Here is a 27,068-nt window from a genome sequence, read left to right on the forward strand (position 1 = left end):
CCCTAAGGGCCTGAGCAGCCAGTACAACATGCAGGGGGTCAACCTGAATCTGCAGTCTTGGAGAATATTCTGTAAGAAGCAGAGTGCTTCAGGCTGAGCCTGCTCTGCATCCTAACCTCCATCTTCCACACAAAGGGCCACCAGCCTTGTCCCCTCTCAACCCTCCTTATCAGCTCACCCCAGAGACTCCAGGACTACACTGGGAGTCAGAAAAGCAGGGAGATAATCCCTGGACAGAGACATAAAGGTAAATTCAAGCCAAGACCAACAGAGTGGGACAAAAAGGCAGTACTGGTCTGAGCATCCTGGAGAGTCCAAGACACATAGACACAGAGTTAACAGACACAGACAGTCAACAGTGGAAGAGAGGAACAGGGAGTCAGATCCAGACACAGGAGAGAGGAAAGAGAGGAGCATCCAGAGAAGAGCCAGTGATCCAAGATCAGACACAGACACCCAGAGACCAGAGATGGTAGAGTCAGACAGGGACTTAGAGTCAGGAGTTGGGCCCAGGCTCAGGAAGTCTGAAAGCAATGGACTCAGATCCAAAGACATATCCATGGACATGGGACTAGGGACTGAGGAGGTAGCCAGGGAAGTGCACCCAGAGAGTGAGAGAGAGGGAGACAGAGAAGGGAAAGGAGGAGGTGGGGACCAGGGGGAAGGCAGTGAGAAGGGGCAGGTAGAGGTGGCCTAGGGTGGGATGCAGACTCTGAGTCAAGGGCTCTGCTGGTGTGTGTGTGTGTGTGTGTGTGTGTGTGTGTGTGTGTGGCAGGAACACAACAATTCAGAGCTCCGTACAAAATGGCAGAGTCCTCTGGTGCTAAAGGAGACCCCACTTCCCTCCCTCTGAAGAACCGGTCTGAGCAGTAGAAGGGGAGAAGAGAGAACAGAAACAAGAGGTGAGTTAGAGAAAGACAGAGAGGGAGAAGAAATGGTAGAACGCTGACTGAGACCAGAGACAGAAACTGAGAGTGGAGCAGGGAATAGAGAAATGGACAGAAGACGGAGACAGAGGATGAGAAGGAGTATGATGGAGGTGGGTGTGCAGAGAGACAACCAGAGGGAGGGAACCTCTCACTGCAGGAGGGAGAGAGGGGCAGGGAGAGAGACAGGCTGTTGAGAAGCAGATGAGGGTAAGAGGGAGCAAGCAGGGCACCTGTCTCCCCAGAGAGGCTGGGCTGGGATGAAACAGCCCTGTGGGAGGTGGTGAGGTGGTCAGTGAGTGCTTTTTAGGGTGACCTTGTCTCTCTCCTGTTTTAAGTACAATGAACCTATTCCACATAACCATCTTCTTCACTGGAGCACTTACAACTGCTGCTGCAGGTGTCTGGTCACCTGGCATCCTCTGTGGGGATGGGCTTCACAGCCTGCAGCACAGCTCTGAGCATCCTCACCAGAAGCACATGTTTGTCTTTAGTGTGGATCTGATTTTTGATAATCGACAAGTTTTTTTCTGAGGCTGAAGAATAAGGTGAGGCCCTAGCTGGGAAGCAGTATTTCCAGTTAAAAACCAGGTGAAAAAACAAAAAACAAAAAACAGGTGAATGTGGGAAAATACAGCGGAGGATGTGCCCTCCTCCAAAATGGCTCTGAAAGGTCATTGTGAAGGAGATGGTTGCAGCATGTGACAGAGGGAGACATTCCTTGTGGCTGCTGGAGCCCAGATTAATGTTCTTGTCTGTGAAAACCAGGCAGTAGTGCTTCAGGGAACATTCCCAGCCTAGTACTGGAGGGTGAGTCCTGCATTTGCCTAAGATACTGGGTCTAGTGGTCCTGCCCTTGAGGAACTTACAGCCACCTCCCTGCCAATTGATATGCAAGGTAACTGGTGACACTCATCCAGCACAGACCAACAAGTGTAAAGGACAAGGACACATTCAGAATCAGGGCCAGTTAGTTCATTAGGAAAGGCTGCTTGGAGGATGGGGGGTCATGAGCGGGGCTTAGAAGGAGAAAACCATAGGACATGGGGTGGAGGAAGAAAAGAAGAGAACCTCTCTGTTGCTTCTGAAGCAGGATGAGCAAACCATAATACAGGCAGGAGACAGCTTTTCTGGCCTGGATAAACAGCTTGACTGGGGAAGCAGCATGAAGGGGAATGGAAAGGGGCAGATCTTATGACCAGGCTAGGTGTTCTGCATTTGCTAGGAGAGCTATTGGGACCCACTGGAGGGTGCCCTGAGATGTGTTAGGCAGTGGTATGTTTGAGCACAATTGTCTGGAGAAGATATACCCAGGTTTGCATGTCTTGTGTGTGTGTGTGTGTTTGAGGGGCATGATGTACATCCAAGTGACTTTGTGCCCCAGGTTCTTTTCTTTCCATCTGTGTGAGTGATTGGCATATTACTATGTTTGAGCACCTTGTTCTTTTTGTGAGTCTCCATGTGGTCATGTGTGAATGGTACCCTGATTACTTTCGTTGTATTTTCATTGGCTGCAGTGGACAGCAGCGTGTGTGCAAGGGTGTGTGTGTGTGTGTGTGTGTGTGCGCTCCTGTCTTCAAGGGAAGTGGGGGGATCACTGACTGCCCAAGCATTACCATCTCTCCCACCACTGGCTCCATCTTTCCCCGCTGAGGTCCTGACAAAAAAAGCAAACAGCAAAATGGCAAATGGCCATGCTAGAGAGACCAGAAACATTCATTGTAAACCATGCGAAGACTCTTCCTGCTGAGGAGTAATGTACATGAAGAGTCATAGGGGCAACAGACAGACAGAGAGTCCTGCAGGCACAGGCTGCTCCTTGGGGCAGGTGCACTCACATGCACACACACCCTCAGGTACCCATAGGCCTTCCAGTCCCAGAAGGACACAGAAACACTGGCTCATGATTTCCCTCTTCCCAGCCATCCTCCAAGTTCTAAGGACCTTTGTACCATTGCCTCAAAAAGCCTGCCAGCATTTGAGGAGATGGAGCTGATGTGCTCACTGGGACCTAGTAGCCAATAACCACATAATTGTTCCTTTTGACTTGGAGAGTGTGAGTGTGTGTGTGAGTGTGTGTGTGCACCCTCCTCCTTCACTCCTTCCCCAATACTACCACCTCCCCTTTCTTCCCTTCTCTCTCTCCTCTAGAAAGATGCCTGCTCAGGGGCGCCTGGGTGGTTCAGTCGGTTAAGCGTCCGACTTCAGCTCAGGTCATGATCTCACAGTCTGTGAGTTTGAGCCCCGCGTCGGGCTCTGTGCTGACAGCCTGGAGCCTGCTTCACATTCTGTGTCTTCCTCTCTCTCTGCCCTTCCCCTGCTCACGCTCTGTCTCTGTCTCAAAAATAAATAAAACATTAAAAAATTAAAAAAAAAAAAAAAGAAAGATGCCTTCTCCCCATCTCTGAGCACTGCCTCTAACCCCAGGTTCCTCTATTTGCCCCAGTCCCACATCTTTCCCACAGAGTCTCTCCCTCACTCCTGTTTTTCATGCTTCAGTCTGGACTTTATCTTTCTTCCCCATGCAGCTGCTATTGATACCTCCCTGGTGGCCTATACTCTGTACACTGAATCCTTTCCTTTGTCTCCCTTCTGCTCTGTCTACACTGCCCTTGGTCTCCCCCTGCAGATCCTCCATCCCCCCTCCTGCACTCTGCCCACAGCTGGCTCCGTGTCCTACTCTCCTTACTGGCCCTCCATGGAAATGGCCCTTATCCCACTTGGTTTCAGGTGTGGTCCCTGGGCTTTTCCCCACCCCCTTCCATGGGGGCTCTTCTGGCCCCTCCAGAGTTCCAGTTTGACCTCTTTCCTCATCCCCCTTCCTGTTGTGAAGCTTTGGGCATTGTCTTCTGGCTCCCAGTCTCTGCCAGGACTCCCCTGGGTGTGGGGGGCAGTGGTGAAACAGGAGGTCTTGGGCTGAGCTATAATCCCTGGGACTGTAGTGAGAATTAGTACTGTGGTAAGGATGCAACACTCTCAACACACTGTATGCACTCAAATAGTAGCTCTTATTATTTGTCCCTCCTCATTCTGCTCCCCTGACTCCTTAGCCTGGAATCAAAAAATATTTTTGGGAGAGGGAAGAGTGAAAGTAATAGACTGTATAAACCAAAACCAACGGAATATCAGGAATTTTGTATGATTCAGCCCAACAAGTGTTCTAAGCTCTGAACACAGGAAATGCCTGTGAGTGTGGACAAGAAGGGAGGGTGGGGACTGGACTGAACCCAGAACACAGGAAACCATGTGAATTGGTGTCCTTGCAGGAGCAAATTCACTCCCAGGGAGCATGGAGCATGGAGGCTGCCCAAAGCCCATCCTCCATTCATCCTATGGTGGCAGCGTTGACCACCCTCTCTCCCTGCAGTCATGGCCTGTGCCTGCTGGGGCTGCAGAGGGTCTGAGAGTCCAGCTCCTGAAAAACTCTCACCTCCAGACAGGACTCCTGGATGTCAGATCCAGTCCTCCTTTCCCCTTATGCACGTCAAGTGAATACACATGCACACACACACACACATATACACTTAAACACACACATACACACACTCATACAGGCACCTTGGAATTTCTAAAGGAAAGCCCTACCTCACTAGAGAGGGATTCTCTCCAGCTGCCTGCTTCCATGACACTCAACCTCACAAGTCAGTAATGTTTAGTGTCAGGAAAGTACTAAACCCTTCTGTCTCTCTGATTCCAAATATTTTGTGGTCTGAGAATTTCCTGGACTGAATCTGTCATCAGCCCTTCCTTCTGGCTGCTATCTCCCTGCTTCACTTCCTCAGTCTCTGAGGGTCTCTCTTCCCATCCCTTTTTTTGTGAATTTCACCCTGTGAGCCTTTTAGTTTCTCCACCCACATCTCCTCCAGTGTGTCTTTTTTTTTTTTTTTTTGCTGCCTCCCCTACCCTTGTTCCCTCTCTTGCCTCCTTTCTATCTCTCTTCTTTGTTTCTCTTATCTCTGTATCCTTCAGCCTCTTCCCCTGTCTCTGCTTGACACACCTGCCTCTTTCCTCTTCCCTCCTCCCACCCCTCAAAGTTCAGATAGTTCATGTGAAATCACCTAGTGAGCTCCAACTGCCCCCATTCTGTACACCCTTATATAGGAGAGACTTACGACCCCCTTGCTGTGTCCTCTGCATTCCCCCCAACCCCACCAGTCCTGGGTCAGTTCTTTTCCTTACCTGGTGATTGGCTGGGGGACTTGGCAATTCTCCCAGCCCCCTGTGTTAGTGAATGGCACAGGGATTAAAGAGGAAGGATTGCTCTCAGGACCAGATGTGAGGATAAATAGACCCTCCCTAGTATCTGCCCTTCATTCTCTAGGGCAGATGCACATGTGGGAAAATCCAAGCTTGAGACAAGGGAAGACAGCCTAGGATGTTGGAACAGGTGGCCCAGATGCCTCCAAATCAAACCCCCAGAAGCCCCTGCCCTACTGTTCTGTGATGGCACACGTCCTTCAAATTCCTGCCTGTCTCTTTTGCCTCCAGGAATTTTGGCTCCATACTCCTGCCTGGACCACTCATCCACTACCCAGCATAGTGCCTGGAACAAAGGTGATGCTCAATTAGTGCCCTTGGTCCATGCCTAATGGAGATGTACTAGGGCAGGATCAATGTGATTTGTAGGTTTTCCTCAGTTGGAGGTTCTTCCTGAAACCTGGAACAATTCTTTCTGCTCCAATTTCAATGCTCTTAGTATCATTAATATAGACTATGTCCCTATTGAATCCTGCTGCTACCCTTCTCTCCCCTCCCTCCACCTCCACCCCAGTCTTTAAATAAACTATTTTAGGGTTTAGAGGAATCTAGCACTATCACAGAGAGCGAGTGGTTCCCCTTTTCCTTGAGACTGTTGGCTTCTTGCCCCATCATTTGTCCATTCAGCCTTCAGTCTCTAAGTAGGCCCCACCTTCTCCATCTCTGAGAGTCTTGCCTCTGTTTGAAGATTAACATCCTGGGAAGGAGGAGGTACCTTCCTTTGGTCACTGTTTCAGGGTCTTGGAAGTCCTATGTTTTGAATGTCTTGAGCAGGAAGTTCTCTAGGCAAGAACTATGTCTTTTTTGTTACTTCTTCCAGCACAATGCTCAATGTACATTCAGTTAGAATATATTATGACTATCTCAGGAAATCCCTCATGGTAAACCTTAATGAGATCCCTTTTGGTTTTATTCCTGGAATATAGGAAACATGGGTGGAGGACTGGGATGGATGATGGTAGTAGAGAAATCTAGTAGGAGATTCTGGAAGAGGTGTCAGAGGGGGTGCTTTTATCCTTGTTTAAAGGGCTGCTGAGTGGACCCTTTAGGTGGATCCGGGATTGGCCTCCAAATCACCACAGGATGTGCTCCACTCAGCTCCCAACACTCTCCTTATGCCAACCAGGACCTCCTCTATACCCAGGACTTTGGGAAGCTTCTTCAGTTCTAGTTATTTTTATTTTTTTAATGTTTATTTTTGAGAGAGAGAGAAAGAGAGAGAGAGACAGAGTGCAAACACAGGAGGGGCCAACAGAGAAGGAGACATAGAATCAAACAGGCTGTAGGCTCTGAGCTGTTAGCACAGAGACCAATGTGGGACTTGAACTCACAAGCAGTGAGATTGTGACCTAAGCCAAAGTCAGATGCTTAACCAACTGAGCCACCCAGGAACCCCTAGAAACTTCTTTACTTCTAAATTCAGATCTTGCTGCCACAAAGTCTCCAACGAAGTCCCATTTAAGCCCTCAGTCTACCTTCTCACAATGAAGGCCCCCACTAGTCTTCCATTGCCCAGCTCCAGCTTTTCTCCAGGATTCCAGCTAGGCCACTTACTCCACCCTTGCCAAACCTTCCCATATACGTGCCTCCCAATAACCCCAACTCACTGAGGCCCAGCCTTCCTAGGGCCCCGCCTCCTGAGGGCCCAGCCTCCAGGAGGGCCTTGCCTCTTAGGGCCCCAACTCCCTGAGGGCCCAGCTAAGCTCCACTACAAGTCCTAACTCTGCTTGGCCAACCTCCTTCCCTGTACCTGGGTTTGGCTTGCACATTCTTCTCAGGTCTTTCTCTTCTGAGACAGGAAAAGCCAATTGGTAAGTGATCTCTAATGTTTGTAGGGTTGGCAAGAAAACTGAGACTGTGACAGAGGGAAAGAGGCTGGGTTTGGAGTATCACTGGCTGTGGAAGCCCTATAGTGTTTGAGCAGAGGATATTCCTAGCACCAGAGCTAGACTTTGGATTGGGGGTGCAGACTAGAGGCTTTGTGAGTTGAGGAAGGGCAGGTAAGTTTGTTGGGTTCAGAGTGATTTGGAGAACTACACTCTGTTCTCCTCCAGACCAGAAGTTCTCATCTCTGCTGAAGAAAATATAAGTTATGGGAGGGTATTCCTTGGTATTTCTCCTCCAGCATCTTTCCCACCTCTTTGCCCTGCCCTCCTCCCTGGCCTTTCCTTTCTGACCTGTAGCAGAGCTTGCTCTATTCAGCTTTGTCTTTCCGACAGGGCTCAGCACATAGTATGCTTAGGCATGTTCTTTCAATGAATGAAGATTCTTCCACTTGGCTTTGCTGCCTCCTTCATGTTTTGCCACACTTTCTCACTTGAGATTGTGAGAGTCTCTGTGTCATATCTTCTTATGGAGGACATTGCTGTGGACTTTGCAAAATAGCAGATCTGGTTTGACAAGGTGGTCTACCATCACCAGAGAGGATTCAAGAGTCTTCTTCCTCCATGCTGAAAGAGACAGATTATCTATTTTTACAGCTGCTGAAGGTACCTCCCCACCCTTCTTATCTAATTTAAGAAATTTTGTTGTCGATTGATTATAGGCCATGTCAGGCTGTAGGAGGAAAGATTACTAAGTTTCCCTGGGGTGTGTCTGCCTAATGGTCTTATAACACTCAAAGTGGCAATTTGCTGTTATCTTGAAACGTATTTACAACATGTTAATTTAAGGCCCTTAGAGTCTTAAATTATTCTCTGCTTACCCTCCTCCCCACTGCCATGTACACTGTGGGCAGCACCCCAACACCAGAAGCCCAGACAACACTTATCCATGCACAACACGTGATTCATTGATTGCATGTGTCAAATGCTTATTTCTAGGTTGTCTTTCTTTCTCTTGCCATCTAGAAGTTCTTAGGCAGATTCATTTTAACCTTAGTTTGAGCAAAATCATGTGGAAACGCCAATTTCTTTCATCAAGTAAATTCTAAATTGATAAAAATTATTTTTTGATTATATTTTTTTTGGTTTATCCTCGTTCCTTTTTTATTTTAGTACTGAGCAGTGATAAAGCAGAGTAGGGATTAGAAACAACAAGGAGAGAAAGATAAAAAGCAGTGGCGGAGGCTATCTGTTTTAGATTATGATTCCCAAGCTGCGGTGAGGCAGTTGAGTCTTAGTGGAGAAGTCATACTGATCTATACATGGATGAGAACTCAGGACTTTGAGGCATGATACAACTCTCATATGACTCAGATGATCTGATGACCCTCCCACAACAAAACAAAGCAAAACAAATTAACTTTCCAAGGGTCATGGTTAGGGTGTGCTGCAGCTACCTAGGGCTATGAGAGGAACCAAGCACAGTCTGGTGAGACAGGACAGAGAGAAAGTGATGTCCAAGTACTTATATGGGAGGACAGAAGGACATATTTAAAGATATGAAGGAAGATAACCAGAGGGATAACAGCCTTTCCTAAGTCACTTTGTATGCAATGTAATACTAAAGGAGGTACAGAAGAAGGAGCAATGGGCTCTGACCACTCATAACTGCAGTCTAAAAGTGGAGACAGAGTATAGTGATACATGGGATGACTGGGTAAATTTCTAAATTCTGAACTTACAAGGAAACAAAGGTTTTGGGAGGAAAAACAAAGCTGTTTAGCAAGACTTCTTGGAAAAAATGAGTGTAGATTCGTGCTCAGCTACATGACAGTTGTGGTTTGGATAATAAGGCAGACAGGCAGATGGATTTCCTTCTACTGCTTTCTCCTGAGGACTTTTATTAGATGTTCTTTGTTGACAAGATTCAGTGTTGAGAAAAGGGAGTAAACAATTGTAGGGGAGAAGTAGAGAAAAAACTGAGTTTCACTGTTGACATCAATGTATCATATCATTTTCTAATCCCTTAATTGCACATCCTTCCTGGCTTTCCCCAGCTCTCTTTGATTCTTGTTAGAAAAGTCAGATTCTGATTCTTACTGGTAGCCCATCTAATTTATGAAGACATCTAGAAACAGAAGCTCAGGCTTTTCTAACTTGTCAAGTTGGTCACCTTGTTTTGGTGTCATACAAATGTAAATGATTTTCAAAACAGAATTCTGACTGAAACTAAGCCTGTAAATGTGTCAAATCATAAATCAGGAATGTTGCACTTAGCTCTGTCTTCTCTCCAGTTATTCCAGAAGGACTAAGAAAGTGTGCTTGTTCACAGCCATACCAGAAAGATACTAGGTAATATGGAGTATACACAGCCTCTTGAGAAGCTCTGGCTATCTGTTTACCTAAATAATGGTGCAATGATAGTATGGTGTCTGCATGTAACAAGGACTATACAGGTATTTTGGGAAGGAAGTGAAAATGTTTTGGTCTACATCTACAGACAAATTTGTCTACATTTGACTTAATGGATTTGGTCTACATACAGTTGGTCTGGAGTGTGTTAGTCTGCGTCAGGGTGGGTTTTCTCTCACTTGGAATTCAGCCTCTGCCAGACTGGGATGGGATTTGAGAGGTTTTGTGCTGGGGGTGGTAGGGTAGGTAGGAGAGTTGGAAGAGGTGGTTGTGTTTCCTCTAGGTCTAATGAGCATACAATTTGTGGACTATCATATCTTCAAGTTCAAGTCTTGGTTGTACCTAGTAATATTCACTTGCAGAATTAGGGTTTCTAGCCTCATTGAGAGAACATGAAGCACATTCTACCATAAGGAGTTTTTATTTTAGAAAGGGAGACAAAATCTTCTTCCAAGTAACATGCAAATAGAATACAGCACAAAGTAAAATCATAAGTGGGAGGATGCCTAGTAAGTGATCGCTTAGTGAGGTTGTTCTCAGAAGACTCCAGGGAGATAAGTTTGGATATTTATTTTCTTTAGTTTGAGCTTGGTTACTTCAGCTTTCTTTACAACTTTTCTTTTTTTTAAAAATTTTTTTTAATGTTTATTTTTGAGACAGGGAGAGACAGAGCATGAATGGGGGAGGGTCAGAGAGAGGGAGACACAGAATCTGAAACAGGCTCCAGTCTCTGAGCTGGCAGCACAGAGCCTGACTCGGGGCTCAAACTCACAGACTGTGAGATCATGACCTGAGCTGAAGACGGACGCTTAACCAACTGAGCCACCCAGGCGCCCCTCTTTACAACTTTTCAAGGAAGCTATCTGACATTTACTTCTCTTTCCCCACGGAATAAGTCATACATTTATGACTACTGCAGTAGTTTCTCTCTCCTTTCCTTTTCTGCACAGACCAAGACTGAGAATTATTATTATCTTTTATTAATTAATTATTATTATTAATATATGTTAATATGTAGACCTGTACTAGTATCTGTAGCAAATGTTTACCTGAATCTGTTTAGTTGGCAAACTGGATTTACTGGTTCAAGGTGTGGTGGAGTTTATTTTGTGTTTTTGGTGGGGGGCATGGAAGAAGACCTAAAAGAGTCTCTATTTATTGGATCATGGCCCAAACTGAAGATGTAGCTTGAATTGATGTTGTCCTGGGAAACAGTTACATACAATGCCAAAATAGGGTAATTCCCCCTCTTCCATGTGGCCTTCTCAGGCTGACCCATGGCGCACAGAAGACACTCATAGTCTTGCCAGCAAGGAAAATGAGGTTCTTACAACTCTTACCTTTCATCAACTAGGAAGCCATCTGGTATCTTGACATACTCTTGCCTTGACTATTCATTTATAACATAGGATTACCCTTCCTAGTTCTTAGTTATATATCTTTTACTTATTTTGGCTGGTGGTGAAGTGTTCACGAAATGCCCTTAATTGTAAATTCCCACTGAGGGAAATCCACTATTTGCCACCGTTGTCTTGCACTGTGTGTATATGAGTACATGATGACTTGGGAATAATTGTGGTGGTGTTTATAATTTTGGGGGTAGAAAGATGTTGCTTTTGTTTGAGTTCTTTTCTACAAACAATCACTATGGTGCTTGAATTTTGTAATTTAGAATTTGTCTTTGTATTCAGATATACTTAGTTGAAATCTGATCTTTGATAGATTGAATCCAGTCTTTCTCACTTAGAAATTTTTTGTGGTTTCAACTTGAAGGACCATCCAATTTATCACTTTAGACTCAACCCAAAGTACACTGAGCCCATAATTGTAGGTATCTACAGACAGTACAGGAAAAATGGTAGCAAATGGAGAAAATTCTTTTCTTTGGGAGCTTATAGTATAAGGGCATTTCGTGGATACTTCCCCATCCTCCTGAAACAAGTGAAATCCTCTTTTACATAAATCCAATCATTTGACTATTGTACCACTCCCCACCTCTGCAGGTTAGACTCAATGTAGTTATTACAGTTTGAATATCATGTATATTGCCTAATGCCAGAGCACTAGGTGACCTATTTTCCAAATAACGTAAAGCAGTGGAAGTAATAAAACTCTGTGCTGTGCATGTGTTCATTTGTCAAGGTGATGACACTGGAGAAAAATATAAATGTCATAGATATTGCACTTTATTTCAGCTGACTTGGGTTACTCCCTTTGTTCTTTCACTTTGTTGTGGTGAAAGAGACTTGGACCTCAGTTCTCATGTCAGATCTCTGACATCACCAAACTGGACTATAAATTGTGGGGTACTTTCTTGGCTGTGGCAAATTAACTCTTTGTACCTCAGGCTTCATCTCGGGAAGGAAAGGCATGCTTCATGCGCCATCAGACAGAAGCTCTGATCCTTAGTAACACCCCCCCCCCCCACCTACTACTCCTGACCTCTTCTCTAACTGGGTGTTCTCCTTGTGCAAGGTCTGGGTGGGAGTGTGTGTGTGTGTGTGTGTGTGTGTGTGTGTGTATCCCATGGGTGGCTGTATGGCATCTCTGCTTTGACACCTAGAGAGGGAGGCAGAGGCAAGAATGCAGCTAGTTCAGTCCTTGTCATATTACCAGATACACTAGACATCTATTGAGATCTCTACAAAACTTGTCTCCATGCCTTGTTTTCAAACTCTAGAGGAGGACTTTCCTTACAGAACCCAATACTTAGTTTACAGAACATGAAAATCGGTAGTCAACATGTAAAACTATCACTTTTTCTAGGGTGTCCATCACACCTAGAGTAACAGCTAAAGTCCTCACACTGACTGTCAGACCCTACAATGAAGGATCTGGCTTCCTGCTTTCTCTCTGACCTCATCCCCTACTGCTTACCCCTCACTCACTCTTTCCTGGCCCCACAGACCTCCTTATTATTCCTCAAAAATAGCCAAGTGGCACCATTTCACACCCATTAGGATGGCTACCTTTAAGAAGACTAGAAGATAACAATTATTGGCAAGGATGTGGAAAAATTAAGATGCTTGTGCATTGCTGTTGGGAATGTATAATGGGGAAGCCACTGTGGAAAACAGTATGGTGATTGCTCAGAAAATTAAATATCCAATTACCACAAGATCCAGTAATCCCACTTCTTGTGTATATATCCTATAGAATTGAAAGCAGGGACTCAAAAATCTACAACCGTATTCATAACAGCATTATTCACAACAGCCAAAAGGTGAAGCAATGCACATGCCCATCAGTAGATGAATATATAAACAAGATTGAGATATACACACAATGGAATGTTATTCATCTTTAAAGAGAAGGACATTCCGACGTATGTTACAAGCTGGATGAATCTTGAAGACATTATGCTAAGTGAAATAACCTGGTCAAAAAATGACAATATTGTATGATTCTACTTATACGAGGTATCTAGAGTACTCAAAATCATAGAGAAAGAAAGCAGAATGGTGTTTTCCAGGGGCTACAGGGAAGGAAGAATGGGAACTAACTCTTTATGGGTACAGTTTCAGCTGAGGAAGACGAACAAGTTCTGGACATGGATGGTGGTGACGGTTGCACAACAGCGTGAAGGCGAGGCTGTATTGGAGCACACATTTTAAAATCAAAACACCTACTGAGCACATCCTAACCCTTTCTTGCTTTCTTTTTCTCTGAAGTACTGATTGCAATGCCAACACAATACCTATTCATATTACTTTTTTATTGTTTGCTTCCTACTGCAGGAACTTAAGCAACTTGAGTGAAGAAATGTTTGTGTTTCTCTTTGCTTTATGAATAAATGGGGCCAATATATTTGAATAAATGAAAGACCATTATTGGACACAGACTTCAAGAGAAGGCACAAACTGAAAGAGAAAATGGGACAACTCCATTTTCATTTGGATTTGTTAACCAATTTCTTCTACCCTTGGGCATGAGACTCAGCACCAGTGTCATGATGGGTTTTGACTGTTTACCTTTTCATATGTATTGGGAATTATTTCACTTTTGGACATGTTGGTGTACATGTACACAACACTTCCTATTACTTAAAACTCTTGCCCTACACTCAAAGCCTCTACTCTTTTGTTTATGACTGCCTCCTACCCAAGTTGCAGAGGTGCTGAGTTAGAAATCCAGAAACTCTGGGGAAACTCAGCTATCCAGAATATTTTATTCTTGTTTGTTTGGGAGCCACTGGTTTGATTGGCTCCAGAGTTTTCATTTTCTGGAAATTTTAAAGAGGATGAGAGAATCTATATACTTTGGGATCAGGAAGGAGCTGTGCTTGGATACAAACGGATTGCAATAATCTCTGTAGATGCTGCATTTAAAGTCCACTTCTCTGAAACTTTGAGAGCTTAAAAATAATTATTTAACAGCCTCAGTAGCCTTCCTCTCAAGTCTTTATCAAACTTCTAGCAAGGCAACTGGTATCCAAACTATCTTTGAGGCTATTTGGGAGGAGCCACAGGGCCAACTTCCTGATCAAGTGTTAACATCCAATCATGGGGACCAGTGGAACTTACTGCCTTGGAAAAACGTTTTGAATAGGAAAGGTCCAGAGTGAGGGCAGTACCTTTCTAGAGACAAAGGAGTGAACCCAATGATCTCCAGGACAAAGGAGAGTGGGTGGGTGGGGCTGGCTGGGAAAGCAAGATGGCCTGCAATTTTGTGGGTGGATTGTTCAACTTGACAAGAGTTGTTCTGGGAGACTTGGGATGGAACTTTTATTTTGAAGTTTGGAAGGAGCTCAGAGACTAAAGGAAATACAGGGAGGAGGAGAGGCAGTAAGGGAAACCCTGGGGCATTATGGAATTCATAAAACCTGGCTTCATGTTCCCTGGCCTCTCTCTACATTTCTTTCTTTCTTTCTTTCTTTCTTTCTTTCTTTCTTTCTTTCTTTCTTTCTTTCTTTCCTTTATTTAACTTTTTTTTAATGTTTACTTTTTTTTTTTATTTTTGAGAGAGAGAGAGAGAGCATGAACAGGGGAAGGGCAGAAAGAGAAGGAGACACAGAATCCAAAGTAGGCTTCAGGCTCTGAGCAGTCAGCACAGAACCCGACAAGGGGCTCGAACTCATGAACTGTGAGATTATGACCTGAGCTGAAGTCAGACGCTTATCCAACTGAGCCACCCAGGTGCCCCTAACTTTTGCTTATTATTTATTTATATTTAAGAGAGAGATAGAGAGAGACAGAGTACAAGAGAGACAGGGAGATATAGAATCTGAAGCAGCCTCCAGGCTGTGAGCCATCAGCACAGAGCCCATTGTGGGGACTCAAACTCACAAACTGCAAGTTCATGACCTGAGCTGAAGTTGGATGCCCAATCAATTGAGCCACCCAGGCACCAGTTGGGATGGTTTAGGAAAGGCTTCCTAGAAGTGGAAAGTGGGAAGGTTGTAGAATAAGGTTGAAAAAGGCTAGAGGGTCAAGACTGGAAAGAAAGGAGTGAGGAGGGTATCTCTGGCAGGGTAGATAACTTACCCAAGCCCAAGGATCATCCCAGGAAGGTTAAGTCAGAATGCAAGGACCTGAGTTAGGAAGGAGGTGATGGGCCTGAGAATAGGGGAAGAATTAATGTGGGGCTCTGACAGGTAGGTCAGAAAGTCCGGACTGAATATAAACCATTGGAATAACCACAGAATACTGCACAAAGAAAGGGCATTTCTGAAATTGTGCTTGAGGACAAAGTTTCTCTGTGTTGTTATAAGCTAAATTTGTGGTAAGCTCTCTCAGTATTCCCAATCATGGGTTGGCTTTCTCTTCTACAAGTTTGCTTGTTCATCTCTTTGTTCTGCCTGCTTCTGTTGGAGTCATAAAACATGATTTTTTAATTCCCAGATATTTGGTTCTTTTGGGTTGCTTCTCTGATATCTTTATATTTTGTCTAAAGATCCACTGTCCCTCATCTTCAGTAAAAGTGGGAAGAGCTCAAGGGCCACCCTGCACAACATAGTTGAATGAAACAGAAATTATCAAACTCATTACCCATCTCCAACCCTGCCATTTAGATGGTCATCCTCTGGGATTCCTGCTCAGGGTCCATGGATTGATTTCAGAATGTTGATGACATTATTTTGAGGTGACCAACCTCAGAGGGGTGTGTGATTGAACAAATGTTAGGAAACATATTTTTCTTTGTTGGGAGGCAGGTGACTGGGGACGGTTCCCCAGAGAAACATGGTACAAGCATACTTAGTGCCCAGTAAGAAGCCTCTAGAGACAGTTGAAGGAGCTGAAGGAGAAAGAGGAACTGGGAAAAGGGAAATAGGTTCAGAGACAACTAGTAGGTGGGGTGCCCCATCTTCCCTTGTTCTCCACCCTCTTTCTAGCAGGTATTCCTTCTCTGTATTCTCCATGTCCTGACAATGATAGGATTCTGATTCTCCTTCAATTTAAATCTGTTGAGTGCCTGTCATTTATCAGGCTCTGAACCAGATCCTCTTATGACATCACCTCATGCAGTTCCTTTGTTGATCCTGAAGTATACTGAGTAGAGTCAACCCCTCCCTCAGTCATGAACTTTTAGAACCATAGCTTTCTGTCAGGCCCCTTTTCAAGGTATTTTATTTTCCCCTTTCATCCTGAGCTCTTTCTCATTTCCCCTCCTCACTGGATGCACTTGCTTTAGTGTATTTAACAAATGCTCTTCCAGTCCATGTTCTATATGTGTATTTAGATACATACACCCACTGGAATTTTGATACATTAGCATAAATGGCATATGGGAGAAGCCCAGGTGTTATGAGGAAGGGCATACATAGGAAGGGCAGCACAAAGGTCAGGGGAGGCTTCCTTGGGAAGCAACATCTGAGCTGGGAACTGAAAGAGAAGTAGGGGTTAACTAAGGGGAGGGATAAGAGGGCATTAGAGGCAAGAGAACAGGGTGAGTGTGGAATTTCACAGCTGGATCAGGAACTGGGCAGGGGATGAGGATAGGGGAATCAGCACAGGTGAGGTGATGAAGGAAGGAAGAATTATGAAGGAAGGAGAGTGGGAACCACTGAAGGGTTTGAAGACTGGGGGTGGGTGAGGGACACATCAATCACATTCATAGTATAGAAAGTTCCATGAGTTAAGAATTGACCCTCCTTATCTATCTCCCATGTTGTTGGTAAATCATAACATTGGAACTGGCGGATGGCAAATAAGAAGTCTAGATGGATTTGTAGACAGAAGGTCAGAACCACAACATAAGGATGTCTTTTGATAACCTATAGAGAAGATATTTCAATTTTGACTTGTTCTGTTTTTTAGAACTTCTTACAACACTTTCTAAAATTCTCTCAAAACCAAAGCCAGAGTAGAGAGGAGAGTGAAGTCTGCATGACTTTGTCTTTTCTGTTCCCCACTACTCATTTCTGGGGCATTGCTGTGAATTCTTCATTTAAAGCCTCACTCCCCTTGAAGAGGGGCCCATTTGAATAGTAGCAGTAGAGGAGGAGAAAGGGGGAGCTACTAGAAAGTTTTCTTCATTAAGAAAACATATTCAGACAATGATTTGAGAACGTTAAAATAACTCCTTGTGAAAAATCAATAGACAGTTACAAGTGAGTGTTTTCATACAAGTTTACAGAACAGGGCAGATTTTCCAGGCGGCTATCAGCTGACATCACAGACGGCGAGGTGTTTACAGAGCACACTGTGGCCAGCAAGGAGACTGTCTGCAGAAGCGAGCTCACCTTCTCTTCTGAAATCCAGAGAGAGGAGACAGAAGGAATTGTTTTGGTTGTGAGCTACTGAGCTAAGTAACTTACTTCTTTCCTCCCTACTCATCACACTCTCATAACTGAGGATGTAAAACTGTAGTTAATTTTTATCTGGGAGCTTTGGGTGAGGTTTACTGAATTCCAGAATTCATACTATGGCCTTTCTGGCTCTCCTCTGTTCTTAGTAATGGATTCTTGGTTGGATGTTGCATTCATTTCTCCAGTGTTTCCTTACCCTGTAGCTTGTTCTTATAGTTCTTGAAGGTAGTTCTTGCAGTCCCTGACCATTCCTTCCTCTTCCTCTCTTTTCACATTACATCTGTGGGCATAGGAAGCTAAGAGTGAAGGGTTGGACTGTACATTCTGTGACATCAGCACAGCTAAATGAATGATTCAGAATGAGGGTAAAGGGAGCCAAAGTGACATCTGACCTTGGCTAACTGATTTTGGAGGTAAGGGTTTTGAGACCTGGGGAACACTATTTGTATTTTAAACCCAGATGATAGTTAGAAATAGTCCTATAACTGTAGTGAGGCCTTCTACTCCATGAATTAATGGGTCATAACTCATGCTCAAGCACCATGTAAATATCCCATGTGTGAATTATTCCATAATATATTTATGCTGCATTGTGTCTTATAGTTTAATTAGTATATGAAGCTACATGAATTAGATTAACCCAAATGGGATTATGTTATGTGGTGTGTAAAATAGGAGAATATTAGGAAGTATTTTTCACTTTTTCTGGGGGGAAAAGCAAGATTGATTTTTCTATGACATCTTTTGGTGTCAGTTTCTGTGATTCTTGGGCTGCAAAAAGTGACATGGGACTTCTGAGTTTTCTGTGGTTGGTTGAACATCATTGTTCAGTAAATATTTATTGTTTCTTTAGGCATTATAGAGGGATAACACATACCAGATGAAATACGAAGTAATAGCTTTAAAGCCTTGAGAGCAACAGAACTTGGCAGCATCAACCCAACTTGGCTTAACTCCGGCTCACCGAACCAAATCCCAGATTCTATGCTTCCTGGGCTTGCTATAGCTTTTTGATCCTGGAATCCTCTTCAATTCCAGCTAGATGCTGCGTCAGGCACTTCGCAGATTTGGTCAAAAGCTGGTACATAGACCTCCACTCAAGGAACCAGTGCCTGAGGATGACCCACAGAGAAGACTGAGCACTCTGGATTTAGTGGCCCTGGGTGTAGGCCGCACAGTAGGTGTAGGTGTGTATGTCCTGGCTGGTGAGGTGGTCAGCAATCAAGCAGGACCATCCATCGTGATCTGCTTTTTGGTGGCCGGCCTATCTTCTGTGTTGTCTGGGCTGTGCTATGCTGAGATTACTGCCCGAGTTCCCCTCTCTGGCTCTTCATATCTCTACACTTATGTCACTATAGGTGAACTCTGGGCTTTTATCACTGGCTGGAACCTCATCTTCTCCCTTGTGGCTGATACAGCCAATGTAACCCGGGCTTGGATTTTAGCTTTTGCCAATCTGCTTGGGAACCAGATCTCTCAGACCCTGCGTGAGAGCATCTTGCTGTATGTTCCCCAAGTCCTTGCAGAATATCTAGTCTTCTTTGTTGTGGGCCTTGTGTTGTTGCTCATGGAATTGCAGACTCTGAACCATAGTCGGTTTTTCCTGATTACCAAAGTGATCACATTGATGAAACTTTTGGTTCTTGGTTTTGTCATCATCTCTGGATTCATTAAGGGGGATCTGCACAACTGGATGCTCACAGAAGACGACTACATAATGGCTGGACTCAACGACACCTCTAGCTTGAGCCCCCTGGGCTCTGGAGGATTTGTGCCCTTTGGCTTCGAGGGGATTCTCCATGGAGCAGCTACCTGTTTCTATACATTTATTGGTTTCCACAATATTTTTGAAAGAGTTGAAGAAGCCCAGAATCCCCAGCATTCAGTCCCCATGGGCATTGTGATTTCACTGTTCATCTGCCTTCTGGTATATTTTGGTGTCTCTTCAGCACTTACGCTTATGGTGCCCTACTACAAGCTTCAACCTGGGAGCATCTTGCCTGAGGCATTTCTCCATATTGGCTGGGCTCCTGCCTACTACGTTGTAGCTTTTGGATTCCTCTGTAGTCTTTCATCTAGCCTCTTGGGCTCTATGTTACCCATACGTCAGTTGATACACAAGATGGCAAGGGATGGCCTATTGTTCCCTGTTCTTGCCAGGATAGAAACTGGCACATATGCTCCCATCGTGGCCACTGTGATCTTTGGCATTACTGCACCAGTCATGGCAGTCTTCTTTGGACTCACTGATCTTGTGAACTTCAGGTCACTTGGGTCCCTGCTAGCTTACTCCCTGGTGGCTCTTTGTGTTCTCATCCTCAGGTACCAGCCTCAGAGGAGGAATGAGGAAAATGAAGCAGAGGAGCAGGAGGAGAATGGACCTGCAGCAGAGAGGCTAACTCTACAGGGACTACTTTTTCCAGGCAGCTCCACCCCTACTCCACTCTCTGGCCGGGTTGTCTATGTTTGCTCCTCACTGCTTGCTCTGCTGCTCACTCTTCTTTGCCTGGTGCTGGCCCAGTGGCCAGTCCTGCTTTCTGGAGACCCAGTGTGGATTTCAGTGGTTATGGTACTCCTGATGCTCATCACTGGGATCACTGGGGTCATCTGGAGACAGCCTCAGAGCTCCAGTCCCCTTTACTTTAAGGTCCCTGCCCTGCCTCTTGTCCCACTACTGAGCATCTTCATGAATGTTTACCTTATGATGCAGATGACAGCTGGCACCTGGGCCAGATTTGGTGTCTCCATGCTTATTGGGCTTGCTATCTATTTCAGCTATGGGATCAAGCACAGTGTGGAGGGAGTTGGAATGGCCAACTCCACTTAAGGTATGGCCAAAACTGTGGACCTTGAACTCATCAGTGCCCATACATATTTAGTTTGACATCATCATACCTGAATGCAGTCTGGTCCCCATACACAATAATTTTGAGTACTCTTTAGCAGATGGAAATGAGGTCTCCTATGGGATATTGGTGGGGGAATAATTTATTGTGAGTCAAGGATGTGTCTTTGCTCCTTCTTTTTTTCCCCCCTTATCTACTTTTCAGTTACGTCTGTTGCTGCATATTGGCTTTAAAAAATATTAAAAGAAACTGGAAAAAGTGTTTTTGTTTCCTTTGGGTAAATACCCAGTCAGGGAATTACTGAATTATATAATAATTACATTTTTAATTTTTTTTAGAAACCTCCATACTGTTTTTCAAAGTGGCTGCACCAATTTATATTCCCACCAACGGTATATGAAGGTTCCCTTTTCTCCATATCTTTGCCAATACTTGTTATTTCTTGTCTTTTTTTTTTATTTTAGCCATTCTGACATGTGTAAAGTAATATATCATTGCAGTTTTAATTTGCATTTCCCTTATGATTCATGATCCTGAGTATCTTTTCATGTGTGTGTTGGTGTCTGCCCATGTTTTGAATGAATTTTTTTTGGTGTTGAGTTATGTCAGTTCATTGTATATTTCGCATTAACCCCTTATTGGATATATCATTTGCAAATATCTTCTCCCATTCAGTAGGTTGCCTTTTTGTTTTGCTGATGGCTTCTTTGCTATGGAAAAGTTTCTTATTTACACTAAGTCCAAAAGATTTATGCATCCTTATGTTTATAGCAGCACTATATACAATAACCAAGATATGGAAGCAACCCAAGTGTCCATCAGTAGATGAAGGGATAAAGGAGATTATATATATATACATATACATATATATATGAATATTAATCAACCATTGGAAAAAAACAAAAGAAACCTTGCAATTTATAACAACATTGATGGAACTAGAAGATGTAATGCTAAGTGAAATAAGTCAGTCAAAGACAAATACTATATGATTTCACTCACATGTAGAATTTAATAAAACAAACAAACAGACAAACAAATTAAAAAAAACAGACTCTTAAATACAAGGAACAAACAGGTAGTTACCAAAAGGGAAATGGGTGGGAGGATGGGTAAAATAGACACAGGGAATTCCGAGTACACTTAACTTGTTGAGCACTGAAAAATGTATGGAATTGTTAAATCATTTTATTCTACACCTGAGAGTAATATAATGACACTATGTGTTAATTATACTTCAATAAAAAATAAAATTAGAAAAAGACAAAAGAAAAGATGAAATATGGCCTCTGCCCTTAAGGGGCTTGTATTCTAATACAAGAGGTAAAGCACAACTGTAACAAAAAGTAAAAAGTGTTGCCATAATAAGTAAATACAAATGAGGTGTCTTAGAAATTCAGAGTGGAGAATGACCATTTGTGGCTGCCACAGTGATGACAGTTGGTGGTGAAATCAGAGAAGACTGTAGAGGAATGACATTTGGGTTAGCTCTCTCCATGGACAATAGGATTTTGCCACACATGGGCAGCAGGGAGAGACTGTAGGCAGAGAGAACAACAGTAGGAAAACGAAGAAGTGGTCAGAGCACACTGAGCAGGTTGTGTAGCTTGACGCTTGGCTGCGGGGGTGGGGGGGAGTAGGAAGGAGGATGGGCAACAGAACATACACAGGTAGATTGAAGCCAGATCTTTCCTCTGATCACAAAGTACTTTGGCTTTGAACCCACTGCCCATGCTACAAATCCCTGGGGTTGCTTCTTCTACTTGGTCATGTATGCATTCATGTACTTTAAAGTTTCTCTACTATTGTATGCTTTGGTCCACTAGTTCAGAAAGTGCACAGCTGAGAGCCAAGTGTCCTTGGTTCTAGTCTTGTTTCCACCACTAACTAGCACTGTGATCTTCAGCAAGCCCCTCAGTTCCTTCAGTGCTCTGTTTATTTGTCTGTAACATGAGAGTTCACAACTGATAATTTCTAAAGTTCCCTTTAGTTAAAAAATTGTAGGATATTGTCTTGTTCTTCTGTCTTGTTTTTCTCTCAATTTGGTCTCTACTACAAGTGATCTGAACCTGCATTCTGCCCACTTTTTACTACAACCTATTGTTGGAGTTGTAGAGGTACAATAAATAACACCACATTTCCCTCTCCTATGATATTCAAGACATAGAGACAAATGATTAAACCATTAGCCTCAGCCTAATTGGCTTGTTAATCTAGCATCACTAAGTTAGATAGTCTTACTCTTCATCACAAGCACTGCTGAGCACACCCTACCTCCTACCACAAGAGAGAGCCTGTTTTTATTAGATTTTATTGTGTATGAGCAAATTGGAGTGCATTTGTCCTGTGAGCATGTTGGATCCAGATGAAAAAAAGGAAACCACCAAAAAAAAAAAAAAAACCTGTAAGAAGCTTAGCTAGGCATGCTCAGTACCGTCTCTTTAACTGACTGATAGACACAGAGAGAGAAGGAAGCAGAGAGAAGCCAGGAATAGTACTCTGTTCAATGAGGCTCAAACTTCAATGGATGTCACCTCACCTGGAGGGCTTCTGAAAATACACATTGTTGGGCTCTGACCCCAGCATTTGGAATTCAGTACATCTGGGTAGGACCCAGAATTTGTTCTTCTAACAAGTTTTCAGGAGATGCTGCTGCTGCTGCTGCTGCTCCAGGGACCTCACATTGAACACCAAGGCTCCAGTTTAAACTCCTCCACATACATGTAAAATGAAGCAAGGGAAATATGGCACCCTCTGAACATTCACTTCATTTCATGAAACACTGAGATTAAAATACCATCATGAATGCTTTCACAGTGGGGAAATCATAGAGAATCACTTCACAATATTTCACAATCCCTACAGATTCTTCCCAATGCCTAGCCTTAGTTAAAGTAATATCATTTTTTGGCTTCCATTTATTCACTTGTAGTTTTAAAAATATGAGCATCATAATACTAATGCCTACTTTTCCCATCCCCATATGAGATGTTTGTGAAGATTGGTTGAAGTAATGGGTATAAAAATTCTCTAAATAAACTTTGTGAATGTTAGTGATTCCCTCTTAACTTCTCAGTAGAAATATAGAGCCTTTTCCTCCTACAAATAGTACATCTAAAAAGATTATCTTATTTGTATTTATTTAAATTCAAGTTAGTTAACATCGTAGTATTGGTTTGAGGAGTAGAACCCAGTGATTCATCACTTACATGCAACACCCAGTGCTCATCCCAAGTGCCCTCTTTAATGTCCATCACCCATTTAGCTCATCCCCACACAAACCTCCCCTCTAGCAACCTCCAGTTTGTTCTCATATGATATTTGTCTTTCTCTGCTTGACTTATTTCACTTGGCACAATACACTCTAGTTCCATCCATGTTGTTGCAAATGGCAAAATTTCATTCTTTATGATTCATGAGTAGTAGTATTCCATATAAATGTGTGTGTGTGTGTGTGTGTGTGTGTGTGTCTACACATATATATGGAATGGAACATATTTCATATGTGGAACATGTGTCCACATTTTCTTTATTCATCAATTGATGGACATTTGGGCTCTTTCCATAATTTGACTATTGTTGATGGTGCTACTATAAACACTGGGCTGCATGTGCCCCTTCGAATTCAGCATTTTTATGTCCTTTGGATAAATACTTAGTGGTCCAATTGCTGGATCATAGGGTAGTTCTATTTTTAATTTTTTGAGGTAATGGCATACCGTTGTCCAGAGTATCTGTACCAGTTTCCATTCTCACCAACAGTTCAAAAGGGTTCCCCTTTCTCCTCATCCTCACCAACATCTGTTGTTTCCTGGGTTTTTAATTTTAGCTATTCTGACAGGTGTGAGGTGGTATTTAAGTGTGGTTTTGATTTGTATTTCCCTAATGATGAATGGTGTTGAGTATATTTTCATGTGTCTGTTAGCCATCCGAATGTCTTCTTTGGAAAAGTGTCTATTCATGTCTTTTGCCCATTTCTTCAGTGGATTATTTGTTTTCTGGGTGTTGATGTTGATAAGTTCTTTATAGATTTTGGATACTAACTGATAAATATACTAACTGATATTTATTCCATATGTCATTTGAAAATATCTTCTCCCATTCTATTGGTTGCCTTTTAGTTTTGTTGATTGTTTCCTTTGCTGTGCAGAGCTTTTTATCTTGATGAGGTCCCAATATTTCATTTTTGCTTTTGTTTCCCTTGCCTCCTGAGACATGTTTACTAAGAAGTTGCTGTGACCATACTTTGGCTATTGTTGATAGTGCTGCTATAAACACAGGGGTGCATGTGTCCCTTCGAAACAGCACACTTGTATCCCTTGGATACATGCCTAGTAGTGCAATTGCTGGGTCGTAGGTAGTTCTATTTTTAGTTTTTTGAGGAACCTCCATACTGTTTTTCAGAGTGGCTGCACCAGCTTGCATTCCCACCATCGATGGATGAATGGATAAAGAAGATGTTGTATATGTATGTACACACACACACACACACACACACACACACACACACACAATGGAGTAGTAGTCAGCAATCAAAAAGAATGAAATCTTGCCATTTGCAATTATGTGGATGGAACTGGAGGGTGTTATGCTAAGTGAAATTAGTCAGAGAAAGACAAAAATCATGACTTCACTCATATGAGGACTTGAAGAAACAAAACAGATGAACATAAGGGAAGGGAAACAAAAATATAAAAAAACAGGGAGGGTGACAAAACAGAAGAGACTTATAAATATGGAGAACAAACTGAAGGTTATGGAAGGGGTTGTGGGAGGGGGGATGGGATAAATGGGTAAGGGGCACTAAGGAATCTACTCCTGAAATCATTGTTGCACTATATGCTAACTAATTTAGATGTAAATTTTAAAAAATTTTTAAAAAGTTGCTGTGACCAAGGTCAAAGAGGTTGTTGCTTGTTTTCTCCTCTAGAATTTTGATGGTTTCTGTTTCACAGTTAGGTTTTTTTCTATTTTGAATTTATATTTGTGTGTGGTGTAAGAAAGTGGTCAAGTTTCATTCTTCTGCATGTCGCTGTCCAGTTCTCCCAGCAGCATTTGCTGAAGAGATTCACTTTTTCCATTGGATAGTCTTTCCTGCCATATAAGAAAGATTAGTTGGCCATACATTTGTGGATCCATTTCTGGGTTCTCTATTCTGTTCCATTGATCTATGTGTCTGTTTTCATGCCAGTACCATACTGTCTTGATAATTACAGCTTTGTAATACAGCTTAAAGCCTAGAATTGTGATGCCTCCAGCTTTGCTTTGCTTTTTCAAAATTACTTTGTCTATTTGGGGTCTTTTCTGGTTTCATGAATTTTTTAGGATTGTTCTAGCTCTGACAAGAATGCTGTGATTGGGATTAAGTTGAATGTATAGATTGCTTTGGGTAGTATTGACATTTTAACAATATTTTTTCTTCCAATTCATGAGCATGGAATGTTTTTCTATTTCTTTGTGCCTTCTTCGATTTCTTTCATAAGCTTTCTATAGTTTTCAGCATACAGATCTTTTACATCTCTGGTTAGGTTTATTCCTAGGTATTTTATGATTCTTGGTGCAATTGTGAACGGGATCAGTTTCTTTATTTGTCTTTCTGTTGCTTCATTATTAGTGTATAAGAATGCAACTGATTTCTGTACATTAATTTTGTATCCTGCGATTTTGCTGAATTCATGTATCAGTTCTAGCAGACTTTTGGTGGAGTCTATCGGGTTTTCCATGTATAGTATCATGCCATCTGCAAAAAGTGAAAGCTTAACTTCATCTTTGCCAATTTTGATGCCTTTGATTTCCTTTTGTTGTCTGATTGCTGATGCTAGAACTTCCCAACACTATGTTAAACAACAGCGGTGAGAGTAGACATCCCTGTCGTGTTCCTCATCTCAGGGTGAAAGCTCTCAGTTTTTCCCCATTGAGGGCGATATTTGCTGTGGGCTTTTCATAAATGGCGTTTATGATGTTTAAGTATGTTCCTTCCATCCCGACTTTCTTGAGGGTTTTTATTATGAAAGAATGCTGAATTTTGTCAAATGCTTTTTCTGCATCTATTGACAGGATCATATGGTTCCTATCCTTTATTTTATTAATGAGGTATATCACATTGATTGATTTGCAAATACTAAACCAGTCCTGTGGCCCAGGACTAAATTCCACTTGATCTTGGTGAATAATTCTTTTAATGTACTGTTGAATTTGACTTGCTAGTATCTTGTTGAGAATTTTTGCATCCAGGTACATTAGGGATATAGGTCTAATTCTCCTTTCTACTGGGGCCTTTGTCTGGTTTTGGGATCAAGGTAATGCTGGCTTCATAGGATGAGTTTGGACTCTTTCCTTCTATTTCTATTTTTTGGAACAGTTAGAGAATAATAGATATTGACTCTTCTTTAAATGGTAGAATTCCCTGGGAAGACATCTGACCCAGGACTCTTATTTTTTGGGAAATTTTTGAAAATGTATTCAATTTCTTTGCTGGTTATGGGCCTGTTCAAATTCTCTATTTCTTCCTGCTTGAGTTTTGGTAGTGTGTGTGTCTCAGAATTTGTCAATTTATTTCAGATTGTCCAGTGTGTTGGCATATAATTTTTCATACTATTCTCCTAAAATTATTCGTATTTCTGTGGCGTTGGCTGTGCTCTCTCCTCTTTCATTCCTGATTTTATCTATGAGTCTTCTCAAAAGATAATTTTAAATAATTAATGGTTGTATCAATCTTTGGTCTCTTTTCAATTTACTCATTTGTAGATGGCATTTTTTTTTTTTTACTTCTATGAGATCCATGTCCCTTCAAAAAAATGTCCTTGAAGAAAATAAATGCTTCTTAAATAGTAGTAGGCATTGGGGGCAAACTTCAGAAAGAAGCCCTTAACTACCTAGCTATGAGGACATAAATAATAGGAAAAATTCTCCCCCGTCACAATATGATCACTTGTATTATCATTGGAGGCCAGGGGATTGCTATGATGATCAGGGAGGAGCCTGAGGATTACATGGGTGCTATGACTTGATCACAGATAATGGATTTTGAAAAAGAAATCCATTAGGCTGCCCTAAG

General features: G+C 42.7%; 1 protein-coding gene across 2 annotated transcripts in view; it reads left to right on the top strand.

Annotated features, from left to right (window-relative positions):
- Window positions 1–20,445, top strand: part of LOC109268701 (cationic amino acid transporter 3-like) — a 44,675-nt gene extending 24,230 nt beyond the window's left edge. Inside the window, exons 1-2 of one of the 2 annotated variants that reach the window (XM_053895446.1) lie at window positions 7,546–7,672; window positions 18,019–20,445. In XM_053895446.1, coding sequence (XP_053751421.1) covers window positions 18,208–19,992 — 1,785 coding nt within the window. In that variant the 5' untranslated portion in view covers window positions 7,546–7,672; window positions 18,019–18,207 and the 3' untranslated portion in view covers window positions 19,993–20,445. Of the gene's footprint in view, window positions 1–7,545; window positions 7,673–18,018 lie in introns of those variants that run through there. The other variant, XM_053895445.1, reaches the window with a different exon arrangement.
- The last annotated feature ends 6,623 nt before the right edge of the window (window positions 20,446–27,068 follow it).

Source organism: Panthera pardus, unplaced genomic scaffold, assembly GCF_024362965.1.
Source record: "Panthera pardus isolate Hobbes unplaced genomic scaffold, ASM2436296v1 HiC_scaffold_6, whole genome shotgun sequence".
Lineage (NCBI taxonomy): Eukaryota > Metazoa > Chordata > Mammalia > Carnivora > Felidae > Panthera > Panthera pardus.